At 37.3% G+C, this 21,071-nt stretch overlaps 1 protein-coding gene across 1 annotated transcript in view; it reads left to right on the top strand.

Moving 5' to 3' along the window:
* The first annotated feature begins 2,540 nt into the window (after positions 1 to 2,540).
* Positions 2,541 to 21,071, top strand: part of ZNF804B (zinc finger protein 804B) — a 606,727-nt gene continuing 588,196 nt past the window's right edge. Inside the window, exon 1 of the mRNA XM_060195708.1 lies at positions 2,541 to 2,736. Coding sequence (XP_060051691.1) covers positions 2,629 to 2,736 — 108 coding nt within the window. The 5' untranslated portion in view covers positions 2,541 to 2,628. The remainder of the gene's footprint in view (positions 2,737 to 21,071) is intronic.

Genomic DNA, 21,071 nt, shown 5'->3' with positions numbered 1-21,071 from the left:
GACACTAAAATACTGCTCAGCTCTGGTTTATGGTGGAACTAGAGATTGAACCTGGAGCCTCAGAACCATAGACATGAAAACTTTTTTTTTTTTTGCATAACATGCTATCTCCCCAGCACACTCTCTACTTTTTTATATTTATTTTCCCTTTTGTTGCCCTTGTTTTTTATTGTTGTTATAGTTATTATTTCTGTTGTTGTTGATGTTGTTGTTGGATAGGACAGAGAGAAATGGAGAGATAAGGGGAAGACAGAGAGGGGGAGAGAAAGACAGACACCTGCAGACCTGCTTCATCGCCTGTGAAGTGACTCCCCTGCAGGTGGGGAGCCAGGGGCTGGAATGGGGATCCTTATGCAGGTCCTTGTGCTTTGTGCCAGGTGCGGTTAACCCGCTGAGCTACCGACCGACTCCCCACTCTCTATTTTTTTAAGTCAAAAGTTCTTATCTACAAGTTAGTTACAAAATAGCTTGACAATTCCTACTGATATTTGTATTGCATCTCAATTTCAATAATGGTTAATTATGAGTGTAAAAATTAATATTTTAATCTTATATATGAGAATATATTTATAAGGGTTAAGTAGCAGCATAAGCTGTCATGTTTACATAGCATGCACAAGGACCCAGGTTCAAGACCCTTGTCTCTACTGGCAGGAGGGAATCTCCTCACGAGGTGGAGAAGTAATGCAGGTGTTTCTCTTTCTCCTTCTCTATGTCCCTCTCTCTCTTCCTCTCCTCCATATATATATATATATATATATATATATATATATATATATATATATATATATTGAAAAAACAGTTTCTTTGAAAAAGAAGTTTCTAATATATGAACATTTAAAATCCTTGGGAAATGAGAAATTAAAAACTATAAAGTATAAAATAAAAGTATGCATTTCTTAAATAGAATACTGAGGATATAAACTCTTGTATTGTAAACAAAAGAAATCTTTATTGATTAGTTTCAAAAGTTATAGTAAATAAATTTCCTTGTTCTTCTTTCAAGTGTTTTTATGAGCTTTGTAAGGGAAAGAAGTTACCTGGTTTTTTTTTTTTTATCTCCATCTATCATTTGTGAGAGATCTTCAATGTCAACCAGAATATAAAAATGAAATTGTGCGAGACAGAAGTGGAGAAAACGGGGAGGAACTAGAGGCCACTCCCCAATACACCACAGAGGTGTGGACTGATAGGATCAACAAGCTCTATTATGTTAGCCCCCAAGTGGAGATGAGGGCACATTGCCTCCTGTCCCTGAAGGGACTTACTTCTCTTTTCAGACTACAGTTCAGCAGAGGTCTTTTAGTCTCATTGCAACCTGCTCCCTGCTCTCTGGTGACTTTATGTAGAGAAAATGATACCATGCACCTTAGGAAAAAATAAATAAATAAACAAAAAGCTTCGTAGGGTTAATTCTCAGGGGTTGTAAAGGCCAAATGTCTTCACAATTCTCTATCTAATTGCCTGTATGCGCGCGCGCGCACACACACACACACACACACACACACACACACACACGTGTGTCTTTACTTTCGTTTCTTTATACAGGTGTTCCATCTAAAACTTACTTCCTCCGTCATCACTACCTATATAGTGCATCTTATCTGTCTTATTTGTGTTGGCTCATCTTTACAACCCACTGGGGAGCTGTTGCTTAGGGCAATGCCTCTGCCTTCAACCAGAGCTCTGATGAGGTGCTGAGACCAAAAAGCAGGGAAGGAGTAAAAGAAACTCTCCTCCAACGCATCTTCACGGCTGCCCTCCACAGTCACCCTAGGCCCTGCGCTCACAAACACAGTGTAAAGTTGCCCCACACTACCAGGCAGAGGGACTAGGGTCGCAGCGGCTAAGGACAAGATGCTGGAGCTGAGCATCCCTCAGCCCACAGAACCTCCTTGCTCCGCAGCCCAAAGCGCCCCTCACCACCCGAGTCGCCTGGAGCCCAAGATCACAAAGCAGCAGCGGCACTAACTGCTTCCACTCACGAGTCACTGAGGAAAGCCTCTTTCCTCGCCCTAGCCCATCCCTCGTCTCCTCAGCCCCCTCCCCCGTCACTGCAGCGGGGGCAGTGATTAGGCGCTCCCGAGGACTCCTGCCACTCTGCCCGCGCTGGCTGCTGCTTCCTGAATCCCGGGTGCAGCAGCCCACAGCCTGCTCTGCGGACTCGCGCGCTCAGAAGCCGGGGACCCGCGCCTGAGCACCCCCAGTGCGGGAGCTGGGGTGGTAGGGTGGCGGGGGTGGCGAGGACGGGGCGGAGGAGTTCCTGATTCTCTACCGGACTCAGGAAGTTGTCCTTAAAAAATAAATAGATATATCGCCGACCCGCGGTGGAGCAGCCACCTCGTCAGAGCAGCATGTGGACTGGCGCACCAGGTCCCGCTCGGTGCTCTGGGGCTGCCTTTGTCGCCTTCGTTGCCGCGGTCAGACCAGCGGCTGCCGGTAGCCAGAGCCCAGCGGCCAGGGAAGCGCAAGGACGCTTGGCTGCCGCTCTTGCTCTCTTACTTACTGCTGCTGCACGCTTCCACTCAGGAGGTGGCAGTCACTGCTGTGGCTGAGAAACCAGCCCGCATTTCTACAGCTGGTCACCTGGTGAGGAGTTGAGACACTGCGCCTCCTGCCCTGACCCACATGGCTTGTTACCTGGTCATCAGTTCCCGGCATCTCAGCAATGGACATTACAGGGGCATTAAAGGAGTCTTCAGAGGACCCCTCTGCAAGAATGGATCTCCTTCTCTGGTAACTTGAAAACCACACACACACACACACACACACACACACACACACACACACACACACACACACACACACACACACACACACACGTTCGAAATCAATACAAACAATATTATATTGTGGTACAATGAATGGGTAGTGAATATCTACAGGCATGTTGTGTGTTTATATAATTTATTGAAAGACTGTTACACAGTGAAGGGCTGTGTTTACATGTGTATTTTCAAGAGTTATTAGCATCTGTAGTGCTGTGGATACAAATATTTACCGAATGCAGTTAGTTGCAGGACTGTGAAGGTAGTTCCTGTATACCATATCAACTTACGAATTTGCTGATTTGGGCAGTGTGGAAAGTTTGAGTGACACTTTATAATCATGCTTTGTGAAGCCATCTGTTGGGAGTAGTTTTAAAATACTGCTGTTTATAAGAAAAACTTCTAAGAGCAGTCGACTTGAAAAAGGGAAGATACTAGATGTTGCAACTTGATTAAATTAAATTTTATGCTTAACTCTTCAGGTTCTTTAAGGAAATTCAAAACATTCTGTGTAGAACTTTGAATTGGATAGTTTCTAGTACTACAGATAAAATGTATCTATATACATTAAAATGAATGAGTGATGCTTTTTAAGTCAGTCAGGTATTCAGTTTACTAATGGATTTATTCAAGTATCTTTATAAATTTATGTTGTCCAATATCTATAACTTTGAAATTCACCTTTTGGCTTTTATTATTGATTAACGTTCTAAGGATTCATATATGCTTCAAGGCATGATAAGTAATATTATGTATTTGTTATCCTATTGTGCATTATAGGAAACATTGAAAATGGATTGAATGCTATTCAGTAAGAATGATATACTTTTAAGTTTTGTATTATTTCAACTAGCTATAAGTGTTTAAACGTAACCACATTTTTTACTTGAATATAAATACCAACTTTTAAAGTCAGTAAAATGTAAGGAGGAAAACTTACTTATTTAGTACTTTCCATCATGATTTGCTGCATCATTAACATGCATTATTCAAGACTGCAATATATTATAAAAAGCTTTGATTAAATATTATACTTGTTTCTTACAAGAACTCTAAAATCAAAAAGTGCAAATGCACAGAGATATCTATAGGATTTATAATTATGACAAACTATTGTTTCACATACTTTCATGCACTACAAAAAGTAGATCAATGTTATGCCCCCCCCCCCACAATATAGTACTGAACTAGAAGTATTAGATGATTAGATGGCATATATTTACATTGGCACTTACAATTAAACTTATAGTGTTAAAAGGATCTTGAAGAGTTTTTGTTCAGTATGCCCACAGTTTGTCCTTTCAAGAAGCTGGTCTGAATCTTTCCTATTTTTCAAGATTCTCAGGAGTTTCTATAGGCTCAACAAACCACCTTAAGTATTTAACAACCCCACATTTCCAAGATCTTTTTTATAGCAAACTTAGATCTTTCAAATTCTTTTTTTTTATACTCATTTCAAACATGGAATGGTACACCTTTCTCACTGGTATTATTTTCCAGTCCTTTGATAAGCTCTGTGACTACCAAGTCTATCTCTCTCCTTATGGAAATCAGAATCTATTAATGTGTTGTAATATGTATCATAATTACTCAAATTATAAGGGAGGATTACTATATAGCTCCTATATTACTTAGCCCTACTTAGTTAGAATATGTTAATACTTCAAAAATCTAGATTTCAAGAAGGAATTTCAATCAAATAAACAAAAAGTGTTCTTCCTGCTTCATTATGTCCACTCTCCCCATCAGCCTGATTGACCCCACTGGGACTAGACATGTGAATATATATATATCCCATAATCCATATAGCTCTGCTGGCTGACCAGTTGTTTACACTCAGAAGATAATGTTCTCATTTGCTACTGACCTAGTTTATCTTAAAAGTTTAATTCATGAACTTTTTATTAAACACTACACTTTATTCTCTAGGATATTTATGCATTTGAAGATAATTTAAATATTTGCAGGGTTTAAAAATACCTAAATACTTATTTCTATATGTAGCTCATCATCTAGATTTTATTATACTAATTCTACTATAGAGTTTGACTTTATTAGTGTTTTTTTTTTCTTCCCCCAAAGCAATGCTTAGCTTTGGTTATGGCAGTGTGGTGGAATGAACCTAGGACTTTGGAGCCTCAAGCATGAGAGTCTGTTTGTATAACCTTCATGCTACCCTCCCTCCAATCAGTGTTTTAACAGTCTTAGTTGAGTTAAAAAGTTGATGTTTATTCATTCATTTTCTGTCATAGGTAGTTTCTTGGGCCCAATCAAAATTGCTTTCCCATCACATAATTCTTAGATTTTCTCCCTAAAATTAAAAGTTCCTTCTGACTACAGCCCTCTTCCTAACTTAGTGCCCCTAAAAATTTCCCTGCTCACTTGGGTATATGTTTACTTTCTTTATTACTGAATTGTGAAGTGTGAAACTAAAAATTGTGTTTATGTTAAGCAAACATGGTTTCTGATTGACATAGTTTACTGATTTTTAAATATAGTTGCTTATTCTTTTTTACATAGCTATCTATACTATGCCCCCTAACTCACCCCTGACACACACACACATTTTGTGACCAACAATGGTCTCAAATTACCTACTGCAGCAATGACTTATTAGTTCTACTCAGTGAGTTATTGGGGACTATGGATTATGATAACATTTGTTGATATAATTCATTCTGGATTTAAAAAGTCTATTTTCTTTATATTTTAACATATCTTTTAACAGAGAATTTAAAAGTAGTACATGACAAAATTAATGAATAAGACTATTTTATAGCTTTGCTATAGAAAGAAGAGCCACCATTCCTTTTTGATGTAACATGTTTCTTCTTCTTTAGTTTTGATATAGATACATCTGGATTATGTAAAATTCACATTTTACTATATAATAGATGCAGTTTTCAGATACAGGTTTAAAGTATTTATATACATTTATATAATTAAGTGATGTCTCTGTAGAATCTGAACATGTGACATTAAGCTGGTGATATAAAAGGGAATGGTTATATTTCTGTAAATTTTTATTTCAAATAATTTCATTTGGGAAACATTTAATAATGGAATTCATATGAAATGCTTGTAGTAAATAGTTAATGGCATACTTTAGAATAAAGCATTTTATCTCAAACATTTTTCACATAAATAAACTAAAAATCTTAAAGTAAAATTTATTTAATTTCTTTAAAGTGAAAATATGAAACTGTCTTATCTAATAAACCTTTCTTCTTTTTTGGAGACTTGATATAAAAAGGAGTATAGTGCTTTTCATCCTAATTAGAATGTGAATAATTGATTTGAGATAGTTTATGATACTTTAAATCATAATCAAGGATAGATTAAAGAAAATGAAATATAAAATTACAGAGAATATTGCATAATCTTAATGGTAAAATAATGTAATTAAAAAATAAATTTACTATGTATCCACATCCTATCATAACTCTGGTATAATGACTTTTAAAATCTGTATGACAAACACACCATGTTATATGTGTAAGCACTGCTGGTTCCTTGTGTTACATTATATTATTTTACCAATAAATTTTAATGATATAAATCAATTACAGTAATTGAGGTATTCACTAAGAAAACAGTTTATAAATTAATTCAGTTTTTATGATTCTCTAAGTAAATTGTTTTAGCAAATACTACGAATAGTGTAAGAAATATCTTTTAGCATTATAACATATTTGAGTTGGTATTTAATGTAATGTAAAATAACTCAAATTTAAATTTGAATGATTTGCTACAGTGTACTCAGCCTATGTAAAGTCTATAGTAAAGATCTCATTAAATATAATCTGATAATTAAATATTAATAATAGTCATAACTATATTAATCTGTACCATATATCTAACTTATTCTCTTTGGAAGCTTAAATAAGATGATACTGATTTAAATGTGCATATTCGTAACAGTATGATATTTCAAAATCATGGAACATGTCTTTCTGAAAGATTATTGACATTCATTGAAACATTAGAGGTGAAGGAAATTTGGAGGATTTTTATACAAGCAATAGATAAGAAGTATCCCTGGGCTCAGTTGTTTTTATTTAGTTGATATGTATTCTTATTTTAAATCATACATCTGATTAAATGCCAAAGAGGTACATGAACAAACATCTTATTTATTTATTTATTTATTTTAAATTTATTTTTTAAGAAAGGATAAATTAACAAAACCATAGGGTAGGAGGGGTACAACTCCACACAATTCCCACCACCCAATCTCCATATCCCACCCCCTCCCCTGATAGCTTTCCTATTCTCTATCCCTCTGGGAGCATGGACCCAGGGTCATTGTGGGTTGCAGAAGGTAGAAGGTCTGGCTTCTGTAATTGCTTCCCCGCTGAACATGGACATTGACTGGTGGATCCATACTCCCAGTCTGCCTCTCTCTTTCCTTAGTAGGGTGGGTCTCTGGGGAAGCAGAGCTCCAGGACACATTGGTGGGGTCTTCAGTCCAGGGAAGCCTGGCTGGCATCCTGATGGCATCTGGAACCTGGTGACTGAAAAGAGAGTTAACATACAAAGCCAAACAAATTGTTGAACCATCACGGACCTAAAGCTTGGAATAGTGGAGAGGAAGTGTTAGGGGGGTACTCACTGCAAACTCTAGTGTACTTCTGCTTTCAGGTATATATTTTGCAGTAGTTTACGGATACGTGTGAACATATGCTCTCTCTCACAGAACATGGTCTATATCTAGCTTTTGGGACTTTGTTAGAAAGTGAACCACCTGGCATGGAATTAGAGAATACTATGAAAGTAAAGGTCTCACCCGTGTAATGAAGCTGAAGGGTTGTCATTCCACTCGTGAAGTCTCTGGACACAGTCTGAGCTGAAACATGTTAAGGTGGCAATCGTTGCATTGATTAGGTTGTGATCAGCAGATGCAATATTATTTGATATGGATTGGGAGAGGCATACGGGAAAGTGGGCCCTATCCTAAGGTTCCAGGACTGGGGGAAATATAGGCTTTATAGTGGAGACGTGAGGTTCCTGCTGTCTTAGGGTTCAAAAAGACAATCGATAGTTAAAGTTATCATCACATTAATTGGTAATTGGGTTAACTTTGAAAAGTCCTTTTGTTAGGGTTTGTTGTATAGTACCCAGTATCTTGTATGTAGCCGTGCCATTGGTTGCTTCTGATCTACTTGGTCTAGGTTTTTGAGGGAATCGCATATCAAATACACAGCCTATATATTAAAAAGACTCAGTCTATGTTTTAAAAACTTCAAGACATACAATTTTTCCCCCCTCTCATATTAATTAACTAGTGATTTATATGACTACACTTTACTAGGAGTGTACATAAATACCATTCCCACCACCAAAAGACTGTGTCCCATCCCACCCACCCACTCCCACCACCCACTGGCCCAGGACACTGCATGTCTACTCCTCACCACAGGGCTTTTACTTTGGTGCCCTACTTACAATTTGGTCTGATCCTGCTTTTAGTTTCTCTTTCAGATCTTCTTTCTCAACATCTGTTGATGAATAAGATCATCCCATACTCATCTTTATCTTTCTGACTTAGCTCACTTAACATAATTCCTTCTAGCTCTGTCCAAGATGGGTCAGAGAAGCTGGGTTCATTATTCTTGATAGCTGTATAGTATTCCATTGTGTATATATACCACAGCTTTCTCAGCCACTCATCTGTTGTTGGGCACCTGGGTTGCTTCCAGGTTTTAGCTATTATGAATTGTGCTGCTATGAACATAGGAGTACACACCTCTTTTTGGTTGGGTGTTATGGCGTCCTTGGGGTATACTCCTTGGGGAGAGGAATTACTGGATCATATGGAAGGTCCATGTCTAGCCTCCTGAGAGTTTTCCTGACTGCTCTCCACAGAAGCTGTACCAATTTACATTCCCAACAGCAATATAAAAGGGTTGATCTGTCCCCACATCCTCTCCAGCATTTGTTGCTGTTGTCCTTTTTGATGTATGCCATTCTTACAGGAGTGAGGTGGTATCTTAGTGTTGTCTTAATTTGCATTTCTCTGACGATCAGTGACCTAGAGCCGTTGTTCATATGTTTCTTAGCCTTTTGGATCTCCTCTGAGGTCAGTGTTTTGTTCATATCCTCTGCCCATTTTTGGATGGGGTCATTTGCTGTTTTGGTGCTAAGTTTGCTGAGCTCTTTAATATTTTGGTGATTAGTTTCTTGTCTGATGTATGGCATGTGAAGATCTTCTCCCATTCTCTGAGGGGTCTCTTTGTTTGTGTGCTAGTTTCTTTGGATGTGCAGAAGCTTTTCATTTTGATGTAGTCCCATTGGTTTGTTTCTGCTTTAGTCTTTCTTGCAATTGGGTTTGATTCATCAAAGATGTCCTTGAGGTGTAGGTGGGAAACTGTTTTACCAATGTTTTCCTTTAAGTATTTGATTGTTTCTGGTCTAACATCCAGGTCTTTGATCCATTTGTAGTTGATTTTTGTTTCTGGTGAGATAAAGTGGTTCAATTTCATTCTTCTGCATGTTACAACCCAGTTTTCCCAGAACCATTTATTGAAGAGAGCCTTCTTCTTCCATTTAATTCTTAGGGCCCCCTTATCAAAGATTAGATGTCCATAGGTGTGAGGATTTATTCCTGGGCTTTCAATTCTGTTCCACTGGTCTGTGTGCCTATTTTTGTTCTAGTACATGCTGTTTTGATGATGATGGCTTTATAATATAGTTTGAGATCTGGGAGTGTGATGCCTCCATTTCTGTTTCTTTTCCTTAAGATGATTTTGGCAATTCTAGGTGTTTTCAGGTTCCAGATAAATGATTGTAGTGTTTGTTCTATTCTCTTAAAGAATCTTGGTGGAACTATGATGGGTATTGCATTAAATTTGTATATGGCTCTGGGGAGAATATTCATTTTGATGATATTTATTCTTCCAATCCATGAGCATGGGATATCTTTCCATTTCTTGGTATCAGTTTCTATTTCCTTGAATAGTGACTCATAGTTTTCAGCATACAAGTCTTTCACTTCTTTGGTCAACTTGATTCCTAGGTATTTGATTGATTTTGCTGAAACAGTAAATGGGAGTGATTTCTGGATGTCTTCTTCTTCAGATTTAGTGTTTGCATAAAGAAATGCCACTGATTTTTGTGCATTGATTTTGTAGCCTGACACCTTGCTATATTGCCTAATCACTTCCAGTATTTTTCTGCTGGATTCTTTAGGTTTTTCTATGTATCCTATCATATCATCTGCAAATAGTGAGAGATTGACTTCTTCCCTTCCAATCTGTATCCCTTTGATTGCTTTCTCTTGCCTGATTGCTATGGCAAGAACTTCTAGTACTATGTTGAAGAGTAATGGTGATAGTGGACAGCCCTGTCTAGTCTCTGATCTGAGAGGGAAGGCTTTCAGCTTTTGTCCATTGAGTATGATATTGGCAGTAGGTTTGCTATATGTAGACTCCACTATCTTGAGGAATTTCCCATCTATTCCCATTTTTTGTAGAGTTTTGTGCATGAATGGGTGTTCTATTGAGATAATCATGTGGTTTTTGGCTTTTCTTTTATTGATCTGGTGAATGACATTGATTGACTTACGAATGCTGAACCAGCGTTGCGTTCCTGGGATGAATCCCACTTGGTCATGAAGAACAATCTTTTTGATGTGTGCTGCTGTATCCGGTTGGCCAAGATCTTGTTTAATATTTTGGTATCTATGTTCATCAGATATATTGGTCTGTAGTTTTCCTTTTTTGTTGTGTCTCTATCTGCTTTTGGTATCAGAGTGATGTTGGCTTCATAGAAGGTGGAAGGGAGTATTCCTGTTTCATCAATCTTACGGAAAAGCTTAAGAAGTATGGGTGCTAACTCTTTCTGGGAAATATTGTAGAATTCGTTTGTAAAGCCATCTGGTCCAGGGCTTTTGTTGTTTGGGAGATTCTTAATAAAGGTTGCGATTTCTTTGTCTGTGATTGTTGCAGTTAGGTTTTTTAGTTCTTTTTGGTTAAGTTTTGGAAGGGCATATGCTTCTAGGAATTGTTCCATTTCTTCCAGATTCTCTAGCTTGGTGGCGTATAGTTCTTCATAGAAGTTTTGCATGATTCTATGGATTTCTGTGGTGTCAGTTGTGATATCTCCTGCACCGTTTACTATTCTATTAATTTGAGTCTTCTCTCTTTTTTGTTTGGTGAGTCTGGCTAGGGGTGTGTCAATTTTGTTTAATCCTTCTAAGAACCAACATTTGGCTTCATTGATCTTTTGTGTGGTTCTTTTATTTTCGATGTTGTTTATTTCTGCTCTAACTTTAGTGATTTCTGTCCTTCTGGTTGCTTTAGGGTTCCTTTGTTCCTCTTCCTCTAAGTCCTTGAGGTGTGTAGTACGGTCGTTCATTTGAGCTTCTTCTTGGTGTTTAATATGTGATTGTATGGCTATAAGTTTCCCTCTCAGTACTGCTTTAGCTGTGTCCCAAATATTTTTATAGGTTGTGTCTTCATTTTCATTAGTTTCCAGGAACATTTGAATTTCCTGCTTGAGTGACTCTCTGACCCAGTGGTTTTTAAGGAGTATGTTGTTTAGTTTCCAAATTCTGTGGCTTTTAATAATTTTCTGTTTATTGTTAAATGTTAGTTTTACTCCACTGTGGTCTGAGAAGAAACTTGGGATTATTTCAGTGCTCTTCAATTTATTGATGATGTCTTTGTGGCCTAACATGTGGTCTATCCTTTAGTATGTGTTATGTGGTTTTGAAAAGAAGGTGTTTTTTGGGGTGAAGAGCTCTGAAAATGTCCAAGAGATCTAGTCTGTCAATTTCTTCATTCAATTCTCTTGTATGTTTGTTGATTCTCTGCTTTGTTGATCTCTCTAAGTTTGAGAGTGAGGTATTAAAGTTTCCCAGTATTATTGTATTACTATTGATGTATTTTTGAAATTCTTTCAGTAGGTGCTTGATGTATTTAGATGGTCCCTCATTGGATGCATAGATGTTAATAATAGTTAGGTTTTCTTGGCTGATTGATCCTCTAATCATTATGTAATGTCCTTGCCTATCTTTTATTACTTTATTTAATTTAAAATCTATATTGTCTGAGATGAGAATGGCTGTTCCTGACTTTTTTTTGTTGTCTGTTAGCATGTATGATAGTTTTCCATCCTTTCACTTTAAGTCTGTGTTTATCTTGTTGGGTCAAGTGGGATTCTTGCAAGCAGCATATGGTTGGGTTATGAATTCTGATCCATCTCCTGACTCTGTGCCTTTTGATGAGTGAGTTTAAGCCATTGACATTTATTGATGTTATGGATTTAGTGTATTATAGTGCCATTGTTCAACAAATTTTTGTTTGTTGTGATATATTGCAAGTATTATAGTGATGATCTTGTTTATAAGAGGTCTTTTAGAACCTCTTTCAGGGCTGGTTTGGTGATGGTTGCCTCCTTTAACTGTTGTTTGTCTAAGAAGGTTTTGATCCCTCCATCTAGTTTGAATGAAAGTCTAGCAGGATATATTATCCTTGGTTGAAACCCTTTTTCACTCAGGGCTCGATATCTTGCCATTCTCTTCTGGCTTTTAGAGTTTGATTGGAGAAGTTTTATTTTATTTTTTTAATTAGCTAGGAGGAGGGAGAAGGGTGCAGTCTGTAGAAGAGGTAGGAGTAATGAGACAAGTTCCTCTCACAGTGGATAAGATGCCCACTACCCTAGCAATGAAAGATACCCTAAGAGTTAATTCTGGTCAACCTAAAGGGGGGGGAGATATGCCTTTATATAATATTAGTAATAAAATTGAGCAGGGAAAATAACCTGTCCCAGATTGCCTCAAGCCTCCTGAGCAGAGGCAGCTGATTGTTAAGAAAGAAGAAGAAGAAGAAAAAAAAAACCCTCAGGACTAGACAAGAACAGAAGAATTGCAGGAATAGACAGTTATGCAAATCTACTATCCACTGTATATTCTTGGGATAGCTAAAGGAGAAAGGGAAGTAGAGCAGAGATACACACAGAGGGAGTCCACTCTGAGTCAGATTTCTTCCCCAAAATAATTTCCAAACGTGTATCAGTGAATTCAGAAAGCTCAAGGAGGAAGTAAGAAAGGATGACAAGAATGAGAAAAAGAAGAAAAGAGAGAGAAAAAAAGAAAAATATAAGAAAAAGACCAGTAATAAAAGAGCAGTGAAAGGAAAGAGTTATTTATTTTTATTTTTTAATTAGCTATGTGTGGGGGGAGGGAGATTATGGATAGGGGTGGTAGGAAAGTGAAAACAAGTTATTTTAGCAGTGAATAAGACACCTAGTCCCCTAGCAATGGATAATACACTAAGAGTTAATTCTGGTTAACCAGAGGGTGGGAGAGGGGGGAAGGGGTATGCATTTATCTTGTATTGATAATAAAATAGAACAGAGTAAAAAACCTGTCCTGTCTTCAGCTTGGATGGCTCTAGATTGCCTCACGCCCCCTGAGCAGAGGCAGCTGATTGGCTACTTAGAATGAAAAGAGGCCAAAGGTTTCAGAAGGGAATAGAATTAGAATGAATGACACCCCCTGGTGGGACAGGAATCTTGGTAAAGAAAGAAGCTCAGCAGGGAAGCCTGCTAGGAGCAGATCTCTGGTCCCCAGGGACTGGTTATGGGGGGAGGAGGGAAGAGGGGGCACGCTTTGGGGATAATAATTTAAAAGAAAAAAATTTTTCCCTTTCTTTTTACTCTATTTTCTAACCCAAATTGTGTTATAGTCTCCTCTCTGGTGTCACCGCTAGGACGCCTTATTGACTGGCCTACTAGACGCAAAAAATCCTACTGTTTCCAGTAGATGTGGTCGGAGCTCAAGCCACTAGTAGCTTCTCATTCTGCCATCTTCCGGACTCCCCCTGAACAAACATTTTAAATGGACAAAACTAACCCTATAAAATTTTCTTTTTAAAATTACAAATGCTTAAATATGAATGAAAGAAGTTCTAGAAATAATTAATTATCTTGAATGTTCATTCATTCTCTGGAATACCTTAAGTGAGGACTAAGTGGTTATGACTTGGGTAATTTTTCTAATACATTTAATCCTCAAAGCATATATTTTGATTAGTCTTAGTAATTACAAATTAAAGACATCTAAAATTGTCTATAATCTGACATTCATTTCATACACCAAATGTAATTTTGAAGATATAGACTCCCATAGACAAGTCAACTGTCTTCTCAGAATTCACTAATATATACTACTAACACATTAAAACTTCTGGATGTTGTCAATAATATATTCAGCTACATATATTAGAAGTTGACTTTTAACATCAAATACTGTATTAAGCAAGCTTCTTTCTTTTAAACTCTTTTTTTCTCTCATCCCTCTCCCACAAATTGATTATAGAAACTTATATCTAACATCTATGCATTGGAAATGAAGTGTCATATCTGTAAGACTTAAACAAATTTGTACTTGTATAATTTCAGGAAATTTTCATGATAAAAATAATCAAATATATACTTGAATTTTATATGCTGTGACTTTTTTTATTTAAGAAAGGATTAATTAACAAAACCATAGGGTAGGAGGGGTACAACTCTACACAATTCCCACCACACAATCTCCATATCCCACCCCCTCCCCTGATAGCTTTCCCATTCTCTATCCCTCTGGGAGCATGGACCCAGGGTCATTGTGGGTTGCAGAAGGTAGAAGGTCTGGCTTCTGTAATTACTTCCCCGCTGAACATGGGCGTTGACTGGTTGGTCCATACTCCCAGTCTGCCTCTCTCTTTCCCTAGTAGGGTGTGTCTCTGGGGAAGCTGAGCTCCAGGACACATTGGTGGGGTCTTCAATCTAGGGAAGGCTGGGCAGCATCCTGATGGCATCTGGAACCTGGTGACTAAAAAGAGTTAACATATGAAGCCAAACAAATTGTTGAGCAATCATGGACCCAAAGCTTGGAATAGTGGAGAGGAAGTGTTAGGGAGGTACTCACTGCAAACTCTAGTGTACTTCTGCTTTCAGGTATATATTTTGCAGTAGTTTACGGATACGTGTGAACATATGCTCTCTCTCACAGAAACTGGTCTAAATCTAGGTTTTGGGACTTTGTTAGAAACTGAACCACCTGAGATGAAATTAGAGTATACTATGAAAGGAAAGGTCTCACCCGAGTAATGAAGCTGAAGGGTTGTCATTTCACACGTGAAGTTTCTAGACACAGTCTAAAGTGAAGCATGTTGAGATGGCAATCATAGCGTTGGTTAGGTTGTGATCAGCGGATGCAGTATTATTTGATATGGATTGGGAGAGGCATATGGGAAAGTGGGCCCTATCCAAGGGTTCCAGGACTGGGGGAAGTAGGAGCTCTATAGTGGAGATGTGAGGTTCCTGCTGTCTTAGGGTTCAAAAAGACAATTGATAGTTAATGTTATCATCACATTATTTGGTAATTGGGTTAACTTTGAAAAGTCCTCTGGTTATGGTTTGCTGTATAGTACCCAGTATCCTATATATAGCTGTGCTATTGGATGCTTCTGATCTACTTGGTCTAGGCTTTTGAGACAGTCCGCATATCAAATACACAGGCTATATATTTAAAAGATTCAGTTTGTGTTTTGAAAAACTTTGAGTCATACAATTGATTTTCCCCCTCTCATATTAATTAAATAGTGATTTATATGTCTACATTTTGCTAGGAGTGTACATAAACACCATTCCCACCACCAAAAGACTGTGACCCATCCCTCCCTCCCACTCCCACCCCCCACTGGTCCAGGAAGCTGCATGTCTACCCCTCACCACAGGGCTTTTACTTTGGTGCCCTACTTACAATTTGGTCAGGTCCTGCTTTTAGTTTCCCTTTCAGGTCTTCTTAGTCAACTTCTGTTGATGAGTGGGATCATCCCATACTCATCTTTATCTTTCTGACTTAGCTCACTTAACATAATTCCTTCTAGCTCTGTCCAAGATGTGTCAGAGAAGGTGAGCTCATTGTTCTTGATAGCTGCATAGTATTCCATTGTGTATATATACCACAGCTTTCTCTGCCACTCATCTGTTGTTGGGCACCTGGGTTTCTTCCAGGTTTTAGCTATTATGAATTGTGCTGCTATGAACATAGGAGTACACACCTCTTTTTGGTTGGGTGTTATGGAGTCCTTGGGGTATAACCCCAGGAGAGGAATTACTGGATCATATGGAAGATCCATGTCTAGCCTTGTGAGAGTGCTCCAGACTGCTCTCCACAGAGGCTGTACCAATTTACATTCCCACCAGCAATGTAAAAGGGTTCCTCTTTCCCCACAACCTCTCCAGCATTTGTTGCTGCTGTCCTTTTTGATGTATGCCATTCTTACAGGGGTAGGTGGTATCTTAGTGTTGTCTTAATTTGCATTTCTCTGACAATCAGTGACCTAGAGCAGTGTTTCATATGTTTGTTAGCGTTTTGGATCTCCTCTGTAGTGAATGTTTGTTCATATCCTCTGCCCATTTTTGGATGGTGTCATTTGCTTTTTTGGTGCTAAGTTTGCTGAGCTCTTTATGTATTTTGGTGATTAGTTTCTTGTCTGATGTATGGCATGTGAAGATCTTCTCCCATTCTCTGAGGGGTCTCTTTGTTTGTGTGCTAGTTTCTTTGGATGTGCAGAAGCTTTTCAATTTGATGTAGTCCCATTGGTTTGTTTCTGCTTTAGTCTTCCTTACAATTGGGTTTGATTCATCAAAGATGTCCTTGAGGTGTAGGTGGGAAACTGTTTTACCAATGTTTTCCTCTAAGTATTTGATTGTTTCTGGTCTGACTTCTAGGTCTTTGATCCAGTTGGAGTTGATTTTTGTTTCTGGTGAGATAAAGTGGTTCAATTTAATTCTTCTGCATGTTACAACCCAGTTTTCCCAACACCATTTATTGAAGAGAGCCTCCTTTTTCCGTTTAATCCTTTCGGGACCTTTATCAAAGATTAGATATCCATAGTTGTTGGGATTTATTTCTGGGCTTTGAATTCTGTTCCACTGGTCTGTGTGCCTATTTTTGTTCCAGTACCATGCTGTTTCATGATGATGGCTTTATAATATAATTTAAGGTCTGGCAGTGTGATGCCTCCATTTCTGTTTCTTTTCCTTAAGATGGTTTTGGCAATTCTAGGTGTTTTCTATGCTGTGACTTTTATTAGACTATATGCTACATATATCTTATAATGAAAATTGGAATGGTTAAATTCCTTGATTTGATTTTTTTAGGCACACAATCAAGATAAACTTCATTTTAATATGTCTGTTCCATTGCTTGGAATAAATGAAAAAGGCAGCATTGGAATCATGTGTAGATTCAATGGAGAGTTTATTTAATATATAACTTAATTATTTGTTTTTAAAAATAATGTAGTTGTTGGCAGGTGTGGTGTGGAACTATAAACTATAATTTTACAATCCTGTAATCCACTATTAATCACCAATAAAAATGAGAAAGAATAAAAGTTGTAGCTTGTTATATAGTAGACTAAGATACATATCTCTATGTGATATGTATTAATGATTTTGAAATTTATAGGTAGGGCAGGAAGATAGTTCACCTGAATAAGTGTTTTGACTTGAAAAAGTATTTTGACTTGAACAAGGCCTATGTTCAATCTGTCTTTCCACTGCACTAGAACAAGCTTTCTGCTTTGCGATCTTTCCTGCTTCTTCCTCTGTCTCTCTTTCTCATTCTATCTAAAAAAAAACTATCCCTTAAATGGGATGCTCCAGAGAAAACAGACACACGTATGTACATCCACATGCACATGTACACACACATGAACATGTATATACACACACTGAAAGAGAGAGAAGTGTCTATTTTTAAGTCTCTGTTAGGAGCAAAGAACAAGAAGATGATATTTATTTCAAATTAACTTTATCAACTGAATTTCAGTGTGAAGCTCGTTTGCTCAAAGTAAACTATCAAAATAATTCTTTAGCATACATGTACATAGTTGGTAGAAAATAATTTGAATAAAAATTGACATAAAATTGTTACTTTGCTTAAAGATATCTACCAGTTTTATCAGGGATTTTCAAGTAAATTCTTATGAAATAACAGATACCAGACTTTTGTATATGGGCTTTGTAAGTCAGGGTTACTTAGTGAGTAAGGCCTGGAGAGAGAAATATTTAACGTGCTTTCATGAAAAAGTATAATTCTGATAATAATAGGGATATACCTATTAGTAAGTCTAGTATACTTTTTTGAATTAGAAGTGCTTAGTGAATTTGAAATGGAATTCTGGAAAGATGCATTATATCATAACTAGATAGATTTTTCAGTTATGAAAACAGCTTCTTGAAGACAAAAAATACAAAAGAATACTATGCAGCATTTTAAATGAAAGTGACTTTTTCCAAACGTTAACTAATAACCATAATGTTTAAGGCTAGATGCATTGAAATAAGTCTTTTATTCAAACTTGATATCTAAAATCCAATATATGACAATATTTTCCCTGAATAGATACAGTATGTAATTGAATCTTCTTCATTTCTTCTTTAGCTGATAGGAAATCCAGAGAAGAAATCTGTGACTTATGAACTTGTAAAGAATTGATATTGGGCATCAAAGCCATAAGATGTGTCTACCTCTGCTGTTTCTACCAGTCTAGCTGTAATTTCATTCTACATATACCTCATGCATTTATATTTATGATTTTATTGTTTTAATATATGAAGTTTCTTTCCAATGATTTACGCCTATTATAAACACAGTTAGCCTACAAGTAACAAAATATAGGATATTTAAATATAGGAAAGACACTCGGGATTTTGTGCTGGACAGCTTTGAGAATGATTCATCCAAAGTATTCATTTTGTTCATGTTTAACAAGTATAATTAGGGCTGCCAATTTTTTGCTTTGACAATTGGAAAATTTTTCTTCGCAAATTTTATTCACTTTTATGTGGGTGAAGAGAGGCAGAATATAGTTTATTTTTGAGTAGGCACTGCCAGTTATTATTTTTTTAAAATAGTTTTTTCCTTCCATATAATCATTGACATTCCTCTTTGTTTCTTTAACTTATCAGTTTTTTCTTCAATATCTTTTTGTTGTTCAAGCATAAAGATTGGTATATACTTCTAAATCCATAGGTACAATGTCCTGATAATGGTGAGAGCTGTTCCATTCTATCTGCTGCTCATACAAGTATACTAGTTTTTTCTCTGTTTATCATCCACACATAACTTGTTTGGAGTTCAGAATTTAAATCTTTCTCTGTATCTCCATTGAGAACCCACCTACCAGTGTTCTTTCCTGGCTTTCCTTCCCACCAGCTGTTACTCAGCTCTCATTTGTCGCCTCTGCCTCCACAGCAACAAACAAATGCAGTCAGCTCCTCCCAATATGTCCTTTCCAGATCTCTATTTTGCGGAGAATAATTATATTTTTGAACATCCTTTTTGGCAAGCAAAGGCTATATGCATTTCCTCTTTGTGAGTGAAATAAACCTCACATTCTAACAGCAAATAATGATTGAATATGAAGAAGGTAGAGACCTCACTTGCTTTATTTTGTTGATTTGTTTGATCTAAAGGTGAATGCCACATTGTATACTTTCAGTAACTGCATTCACGTAATCTGAAAACGTTCAAAGGTCTTGGGTGAAATCTGAGAGTCTTCACTGAATCATCCCCTAGTAACATCTTCATCCTTAATTCTGATTTATTTCTCCACTTGATCCTCTGTTTCAGCTAAACTGTTATGCTCATTGTACATGAGTATGATGTATGTTTGTGTATGTCTACACTACTTAACTGCACATGATGCTGATTTTTCTATAGTTTCTTTTTGCCTTCACTTATTGGGTCTTTGAGTCTTTCAGACTAAGCTAAAGTGCTGGTTTCTCATGTGAGACTATACTGAGTCACCTATCATGTGTCAAGTATTCTCTTCCAGGCATCTCATCTAAACCTTTGATAATAATCACATCCATTACTGCTCTTACCAGTGAATTGTATTTTTCCCCACTTGGTTTATATTTGGAGTTACCAGGCAGTGGCACACCTGGCTAAGCACATACATTACAGTGCACAAGGGCCTGGATTCAAGCCCCTGGTCCCCACCTGCAGGAGGAAAGTTTCATGAGTGGTGAAGCAGGGCTGCAGTTGTCTCTCTGCCTCTCTCCCCCTCTGTCTCTCCCCTGCCTCTCAACTTCTTTCTGTTTCTATCCAATAAATAAATAAATATTTATTTTTTTCCAGATATCACTAAATTAGGATATTTAGAAGCTTACCCTAGATTATGTAGGTAAATACAGAACATATACAAGGAACCTTATTAGAGGAACTCAGAGATGTCAGAATCAGAGTTTTGAAAATGCCATGGTGCACATTCTGAAAGCAGAAAAACAGGACTCAAACTTAAGGAAAGTAGGTAACCTCTTTAGACTGAAAAAGGCAAGTAAATGAATTTTCTTTAATCTCCAGTGAATTTATAGTCCTGCTTTTTAAAATCACAGTTTGATTTTAACACTAGGATTTCTGATTTAAAAAACTACACTATTTGTGTTGTTTTGTCAGTAAATTTGTAATAATTTGTTATAGCAGTCTCTTAATAGTTAAATCACTTAATTTTTTAATTAAAGAAATGTTTTATATGATCGTTGTTGTGTTAAAAGTACAGTTTAATATATTCCCCAAATATGTGCCAGCACTCATCAACCACCACTAAAGCACCATGTTTCCTACCAGTGGGTCCCCAAATCCCTTTAAAAATCCTTCACCTCATTCTTTTTCCTTCCTTCCTTCCTTCCTTCCTTCCTTCCTTCCTTCCTTCCTTCCTTCCTCTCTTTCTTCCTTTTCTCCTCCTCTTCCTCCTCCTTCTTCTTCTATCTTCTTGATCCTCCTCCTCCTCCTCCTCCTCCTCCTCCTCCTCCTTCTTCTTCTTCTTCTTCTTCTTCTTCTTCTTCTTCTTCTTCTTCTCCTTCTTCCTCCTCCTCCTCCTCCTCCCCCTCCTCCTCCTTCTTCTTCCTTTTTTTTTTTTTTTTTTTTTTACCAGAGCACTTCTCAGCTCTGGTTTATGGTGGTGTGGTGAACTGAACCTGGGCTTTGGAGCCTCAAGCATGAATCTCTTTGCAGAACCATTATGCTATCTACCCTGCCCCTTCACTTCTTTCATATCTTCAGATATGCAGATATAGACAAAGTATTTTTTGATATCCTCATCTCTGCTAAAATAGACCAGAGGTTTATTTATGTTTTACTCTGTTTTCTCCTTTTCTTTGTTTATTCGATCCTTCTTGTGAGTTAAATTCCCTATTTTTTTTTTTTTTTTTGCCTCCAGGGTTATCACTGGGGCTCAGTGCCTGCATTATGAATCCACAGTTCCTGGAGTCTATTTTTTCCCTTTTGTTGCCCTT

This window comes from Erinaceus europaeus, chromosome 8 (assembly GCF_950295315.1).
Source record: "Erinaceus europaeus chromosome 8, mEriEur2.1, whole genome shotgun sequence".
In the NCBI taxonomy this organism is placed as follows: Eukaryota; Metazoa; Chordata; class Mammalia; order Eulipotyphla; family Erinaceidae; genus Erinaceus; species Erinaceus europaeus.
Note: the sequence above shows the minus strand (reverse complement) of the source record. Positions and strands in the feature narration are given on the sequence as shown.